This window comes from Idiotropiscis lumnitzeri, chromosome 18 (genome assembly GCF_059441095.1).
Source record: "Idiotropiscis lumnitzeri isolate Australia: NSW breed Sydney's pygmy pipehorse chromosome 18, RoL_Ilum_1.0, whole genome shotgun sequence".
Taxonomy (NCBI): domain Eukaryota; kingdom Metazoa; phylum Chordata; class Actinopteri; order Syngnathiformes; family Syngnathidae; genus Idiotropiscis; species Idiotropiscis lumnitzeri.
In genome coordinates this window covers 8,057,492-8,065,453 of record NC_142408.1, presented here as the reverse complement: position 1 = coordinate 8,065,453, position 7,962 = coordinate 8,057,492, and the positions used below count along the sequence as shown (strand labels likewise).

General features: G+C 36.9%; 1 protein-coding gene across 2 annotated transcripts in view; it reads right to left on the bottom strand.

Moving 5' to 3' along the window:
* Positions 1-1,697: 1,697 nt before the first annotated feature.
* LOC148319387 (leucine-rich repeat transmembrane neuronal protein 4-like) overlaps positions 1,698-7,962 on the bottom strand; it is a 31,715-nt gene continuing 25,450 nt past the window's right edge. For both annotated transcript variants that reach the window (XR_015839814.1, XM_088282034.1), the window contains exon 3: positions 1,698-2,482. Coding sequence is in view for 1 of the 2 variants with exons in the window: in XM_088282034.1 (XP_088138160.1) it covers positions 2,417-2,482 (66 nt within the window). In the remaining variant the exon portion in view is untranslated. The remainder of the gene's footprint in view (positions 2,483-7,962) is intronic.

The window sequence follows — 7,962 nt, the reverse complement described above, 5'->3', positions numbered from 1 at the left end:
TCGGTTGATGTGGAAAGTGCTCAGTTATGTCGAATGCAAGAGTCACAGAGATACGTACGTTGCACAAAAAAAATGTAAAAAAAAAAAAAAAAAAGTTTATCCACAACAGAGCACCGTAAGCTGCTTTCGATGCTCAAAAGGACAATCTGTTCTCGTAAGAATTTAGAAGCGTATTAAGTTTAGAACAAATGGGAAAAGGCGGTAAAAGTAGACTTAAGAAACTGAATCAGAAATCTCTGCAGTAAACTGGTCAGATACACGTCAACTTTCAAACCTCAAGTATGGTCACGTGATATGACAAGGCAAATGGGCCAGAAGTTGACTGTTTTGCTGATGCGTCATGCATATTTTTTACTGTACAGCAACACTAAAATGTTATTATTGTACTGTTAATATGTATATATAGCATGCCATGAGAAGATTGTATTGCGAGTTACTTTTGTGATTTCAACCACAATGCTCAGTGCATGAGCGACTTGCCCGAATGCAAAAACGAGACTCCAGACTTGCACATGCACGCACTCACTGGGCATACGCCGCTACGGTTTGCAGCAAAAATGGGTGAAAAATAATCACATTTTTTTCTGAATTGTTAGCGTGACGGGGTGTGGGCCACAAAAACAGCAAAGAACTCCTGCAAAAGCATTTTCATGCAACTAAATTCTTGTGAGAACAGCCTCTCTTTGTTGTGGAGGACTGAAAGTGCCAAAATTAAATAAATAAATACACCATGAAATGTTTCATTAAAATTGTCATTAATGAATTCATTAATTGTTTCATTCATTTAATAAATTAATTATATCAGACAATTAAATGCACCATCAAATAAATGTAAGTAATTTAATGTTTGATTTATTAATTAGATATGCAACTAAATAAATTAATGTGTCATTAATTCATTAAATTACCAATAATTATATGTAAAAAATTATATATAATTATTTCTGTATTTAATTAATTTAAATATTATCATTTATTTTCTATATTTAATGAATATATGAAACTATTAATTCATGACCATTTTAATAAAACGTTCCATGGTGTATTTATTTATTTAATTTTGGCAGTTTCAGTCCTCTATACCTTGTAGCACAGAATTTATATCGGCAGACCACTTTTTGAAACGAAAACATGTTAAGGTTTTCTCATTCCCATTTGCAATCGTTGCGAGTCCACAGAAATCAATAAGTTGGAGTCTCATGTCATTACCATCGATTGCTGCCTGAAGAAAATAAATAAATAAATTAAAAAAAATAATAATAAAAAAAGAGTCAAATGCACTGAGCAGGTAAGAGGGAGGAACAATTATTTCTATCGCACACAGCACATGTAATGATCCGAGCTGAGCAGTCCGTCCCGGAGCGGTACAGTCGGCCCGGACGAGCAAAAAAAAAAAAAAAGAAAGGGTCAAGTGCCCAGCTCTGGTTATGACGATATGTTCATGACGTGTTTGTGGGACGACAAAGGAATAAAACATGTTTTGTGAGAACAGATTGCTTCATAGACATTTGGGGCGAGGGACGGAGCTATGATCAGGAGCGCCAACAGCAAAAGCAGTGCATTTGATTTGATGTTTAAGGTTAAAAATGGCGCAGGTAAAAAAAATCAAAATAAAACGACTTTAAAGTACATCATTAATAACATTACACGCTTATAAAAGTACATTTCATTCACGACAAGTGTTTTCTTCCCCCCCCCCCACCCCCGACAACTTTTTATTTCTTTTGATTGCATTTTCAGTTAATTAAGTAATCCCAGGCTGGCTCCGATTGCCATTACAAACCATGTTAAAAATAAAACGTACAAAAAAAAAAAAAAAAAAACTAATAATAATGAAATAAATTACAAACACACAACGACAAAAGTCATTGACTCAGGATAGTCTCAGCTCTGGCTAATTTTCAGAAAAAAAAAAACAAACAGATCCTGTGAGGCACATATACACCATCCCAGCCTTGAACGAAGAAAGAAAAATCAGTCCTGTTCGATGACATAATCCAAATCCGCTTTGAGTCCACGTACTGCCACTATGCCAGCAAGCGAGTCAAAGCTCATCGATGAGTGCGTGTTCATCAATAACCTTTTAAAGCAATCTTGCATATGTACAGTCTTGATCTTCGATTCCAACCACGTCGTCCTCATAGAGACAATAAGCAAATGTGGTTGAGTCGCTCATTCCCAAATAGTTATTGTGAGTTTTCCTCCACATTAGGCTGTCACTAGCGAGACCGCTATTCGAATTAGACGGTATCACAACCTTTGATTCTTGCACCTTTTCCCCAGTAAGTTCCAGCAAGTTTATTGGTGAATATTCTCAACAGGATCCTTCTGCTGTTCTATGCACAACACCCTCTGTAATTATATTAAATATCTTGGGTTAGTATGTTGTTCCCAGCATGATCCAAAGCAGTTCCTTCTAATGGATGGTAGGCAGCTCGCTCAGCCACGCGCCGGGTAGTGGGCGTCGACACGTATACTCGTTCTGCAAGGACACAGATGAAAAGATTGGGTGACGAACATCGAACGGCAGTTCAATAGCAGTTTGAGCGCTACGAGTATTCAAGTCATTGGAGTGACTACCGATGACATTATTGTGCAGTCAAAGCCAAGCGAGACAGGCAAAAGTTAGAAAAGGACCAAGTATGCAGGCAGAGTGAGGGAGGGGTGACTAAATGAGGAAATAAAAGAACCTGTCACAAAACTCAAAAGTTACGTATCATAGCAATGGCTGGACTGTGCGCCCTCCGTTACTGAGAAGTCGTTGTTGATCATACCATCCACAGTCAGAAAAAAACACAGGAAATTTTACGAAAAAATATATTAAATTAAGAAAAATTTTCATTAAAATAAGTAAAATTATCTGACAACAGAAGAAGAAAAAAATCGCTTCGAGATTTATGAAAAATAAGAAAATACTACTTTTAATAACTAATAATAGGTAATATTTACATTTTTCAAGCTGCAATAATTAGAATTATTTTCTTAAAATAAATAAATATTCACTTGTATTTGTTTAACTTAGATTTTATGGCTGAAAAACGATTTTAGTCAATAATATAACAAGACGTGACATCTAAATTAGTGCGTGGACAAACATCTGTACATTACTGAAGTGCAATCATGTTTTACTACAAGAGAATTCAAGCACTTTAACATGTATGAAACCAAGCACTGAAGCACTTTACAACTCCTACTTATACTTTTTTATTCAATGTATTTATGGCTGTCCATTATTGTCTTCTGGCGTGTTTTTTTTTTTTTTTTTTGGCTGCCGAAGGGACAACAGATGCAAATTAGCCATTGGCTCTAATCTGGAATATTTACCGGAAACTCCTAAATTAATATGCGCTGTTGCTGAATAGTTATTAAAGAAATAAATCCATATTCAAAAAGAGCTAAACCTCAGTTTTTGTATTTTTCATACTTATGACTAGATGATGCAAAATCCTGAAATAAGAAAATTCGACTTCAGGTCCTTTCTTGGTCAGTCATCTTAAAATGTTGAAAGTGTTCGTTTTAAGCCTTACAATACTTAAAACTGGCTATTAATACTCGACGCCAAGACTGTAAGATAATTAAGTGTCTTTAAAGAAGCAGAATGAACTTGTTTGACAATTTCATCTTAAGCAAAACATATATCTTTACATTTCAGTTTTTGCAGTGCGACGACAATGCACACATTTCCAGAACCTTGCTGACAAACTATTTGGATTTTCATTGTGGATGAATGCTTCCACGTGGGGGAGCACTGACACTTTTTGGGATGAAACCAAACCACCCTTAACTATCATTGTGTTGTTGGATGGATTTTGGCATTTCACTCTCTTCTGGGAGTGAAACGCTATTTTTTTTTTTTTTTTTTTTTTTTTGCAAAGGGGCTTACTCATGCAGCTTGCATATCAACATTTGACACCGAAAACATCTCCTCTTAGTGCGTCTGCATTTGGACCTAACCTTTCAAAAAGCCCATTTGGGAGTAGGCAGAAGGTAATTCCAGCATTCATTCATAAAACAAAGGCTGAAAATCTCTTAGTATCCGCTCTGAATGATCCCATTTCAGCTCTTCTGCAGCGAAGATTATTCCCAGTGAGGAGCAGATCTAAGTAGCATTAAGGGCTTTGACGGGATGCCCTGAGCTGAACTTTGATTTGGATTTATCAGACTGACGAGTCTTCTCTCTTTACCTTTCTTAGTTCGGAGTAATGCTAAAACAGTCGTGCAAATCGCCAAAACATTTTTTTTTTCCCAAGACAGCTTGAAGGAGCCAAATAAAGGGAATCGGTCAAAAAATGCGATAGAAGGAAAGAATAATGAGATTTTAACTTGGGAAGACTTTAAATGTGTGGAATGGGAATCATTTGCAAGATTATCTGAATATGATGAACATTTTGAAGTTGGAATGGCTTGGACCTGTCAAGAAATGTGTAAGGAAAAGGCAATAATGGGTGATCTCTCTTTTTTTCTTTTTTTTTTTCATTCATTTGAATTTTTTTTGGGGGGGGTGGCATGAGGATTTCAGCAAAAAGTGGAATTTGTTGAAAAGTGTAAAATAAATACTCGTCTTATTATGAACCTCTCGAAAGCTGAATGTTTATGATTTGGAGTTCTTCCAGTATCCGCACAATAAAGTTTTCAAGGCCTCTAATGTTCAGGTGTGATTTCGGCCCATCCTTCCCCACCAATTGCTGATTCTGGTCATAAAAAGAAAAAAAATAACGTCGTGCCACTTTTTTCCTTTAATCCTTCTCATGGGCTGCAGCAGCATTTCTCCTTCAAACATTGTGTGTATCCACATCAATTCCGAGCAGATTCTCAGAATGGAGCATATACAATTATCCAAAAGTTAGCTGTTTTTCCCCTGCAGCAGTTGTTTTGTTCTGTGAGCACTCGTAGAAGCTATCACATTACTAATGCAATCGTTATGTTTCGCACACTAAAAGTCTTGGGAGAGCTTTTTTTTTTCTTCTCCGCATTATAACCTGCTTCTTGTATGACTCCTTGGTAATAACTTCGAGAACTTTTCACAAGCCATCATTCAGACTAGGAAAAAAACAACATTAATTGATTTTCTAAAATCAGCTCATCTCTTCATATTTTCAAAACGTATTCCCTGTGCCATTTCATTCTATCCCTTTATACATAACGTACATGCGGCTGCGAGGAAGAACATTGTGGTACAATGTGTTTCAAATGCAGTTTTGCCCATCAACATAAAGCAGCAGGTAAAGTGTGATGTGAGGCAAACAGTATTCAGTGGCAAGGAGCCCCGCCCCCTTGGTGTGGCGGCGGCGGCCTCACTGAAGGGGGCGCAAAAGAGCACACAGCACGACGCAGATACCTAGCTTGTAGATTCCGTCTCCATAAGATTACAGCCTGATATCATGTGTAGCTCACAAACAGTGTGGAGTGAATGTTAAACTCCTCGACAGCTTCTCATTTTTTTTTTTTTTTTTTGAGCCTCAAAGGATTTGATGCAGACTATAACAGAGGCAACAGTTACTGCAGCTTGCGCTGTGTGTGCCAGCAACATCAGTGGACATGGAGTGATCCTTCTCACCATTATAAAAAAAGACTCAAAAAATTCATTTGGAAGAGGACTGATCAGGAAGACTTTCTTTACGGGCAATAATTTAGTATTTACAATGATAAAGGCGAAAACGTGGACTTTCACAGCAGAGTAACAAGATAAGACAAGATTTTTTTTTTGTTTTGATCTAAAATTAGATCAGGCTTTGAAACAAATCTAAAATTTTAACTGAAAACTATATTTTGAACTTTTTTATTTGTTGATTGGCAAACAGATGTCGACGTTTGGTTTCAAGCAAGCGTGACAGGCCGCCGAGTTCTAACAATCTAGTTGGCACATGTTGTGTTTTACAACAGTACTTGACCATGTTTATAATTTCATATGTACCAGTGGATGATAATTTGAAGCTTGTGCAGTGTGCTACATTGTTTACCTCACTCTTGACTGTTTCATAGGTCAAATTGTAAATATGGTTCAGTAGTTTTGTTGTAAAATACAGCAAATATGAACTGTATACGCTTTTTTATTTGCATGAGAGTTACATAATAATTTTATTTTGGATATAGTTAGTTTCGGATGTAGTTCGTCGTCTGCCTTGAATAACTTGCTCCCATCATTGATGAGGACATGGAAGGCTGCCCAGTATTTTAGACTTTTTCAGATCCATCACTGACGATTATCTTGACTTTTGCCGTCTTTGTATAAGTAGATGATATATTTTACCCAACTTCATTATTTAGAGTTGAGCCTCCAAGCTGGCAAGTTCCCAGGAAAAACTCTGCAAGCCGGATTGGCATGAACCCTTTCGTTACACCAATGCAAGGTGACAGCTGGTTGGCCATTGATACGGTTGATGATCTCATGTTATCGGGTCATGTCAGGGATATTTTGCTGCAGATCACAGTAAGGCATTTAAAAAGGAAAATGATGTCTGGAGACAAGCCAATAGCTGACATAAAATATTGATCCAAAATTTGAGTTTATCTCCACATGTTCAGATGACATTCTTTTACGAAGTCTAGGAAAGATGCTGGCGGAGATCTTGGTAGTTTCAAATCAACGATTTTTTTTTTTACCACCAGGTTCAGTGCCTTATACACTCAGTAATAACTTATGTAGCAACACATCCAAATCTCTAGTGGCTTGCCAAACGGGAAACCGCATTCCAGCCACGGTGCTCGGGCAAATATGAACGCTTGAGTGGGGCTAGCGTGCGAGTCTGTCTCATCCAAATTTGTGTTTGTGAGCAACATAGAGTCCAATCATCTTTTATGGCTGGAATAATTTTAATCATGGCATGTTCAATGCTCAAGATAAATTTGACTCAAAATTGCAGTTGAGCGTATAAAACACAAAAAACCGAGCACTTGATTAACGTTGTACTCTGAGATGAGCTTTATTGTAGAATTGCTTTCTTATATCTATCCTAAAACCTTTTAACTAAACAGGACATACAAGAAGAAAAGAAAATCTGAAATCTAATACATCAGAGGTCGACTAGCATCCCAAAAAGGGCTATTTTCAAACTCAGTGATTCTATTTTAATCCAAATACCTCAACTAAGATTACATTAAACTTCAGCAACTCAGTAAAAAAAATAAATTGTGTTCTACAGTGTACAAGTATGATTTATTTCGCAATATTGCTCATCCTTTGGAATCCATCCACGATTTGTGATGAATTGACAGGCTGGAAAATTACATTTGTGATCTTTGGAGGCATCTATGCATAAACGGCTTCTATCTCAATCCACAACAAATGCGATGAGAACAAGTTGACATTTGAGAAAATTGCCAACTTTTCCCCCCACTGCATTTCCATTTTCATTAGACCGGTTAAAATGTAATTTAAAAAAAAAATAATACAAATCAAAGAACATTCACGCGAATCGCCTATGATCGCGCAACCCCGATAACACCACTGATGCTGATAAACATCAATGCGTCTCAAACAACAGACAGACAACATTCGGTAGTTAAACGTGCAATCTCAACTACTTTTAGATAAATCGGCGCGCTTATCAGGTCTCGGAAGCCCAGTTGGCCAATTGGTTCAAGTTCGAGAGACCGAAGCAGAACAATGTATTCATGCGTGTCTGCTGTCCTATCTTGTAATTTCGACAATATCTTATGTGATCACTGGAGTAGACACAAAAGGCAATGCGAGTGCGTGTGAAAGCACAGATCTCTTATCTTCAAAAGAGTGACGTGTTTACAGCAAATTTTTCAAACATTCTTTTGTCTTTGGGCCAAATATCTGATAAGACAAGAAATTAGATAAGAAACTAATGAGCCAGGGCAACCGAATTGGGTATGATATCGTTATCATACAAAATTGGAAGTTGTTCATTTCTTTTCGAGTAGAAATGGAAATGAACAAAACCGTTCAACATATTGTAGATTACAAAAAAGTCCCAAAGAGCAACCCCCAAAAAA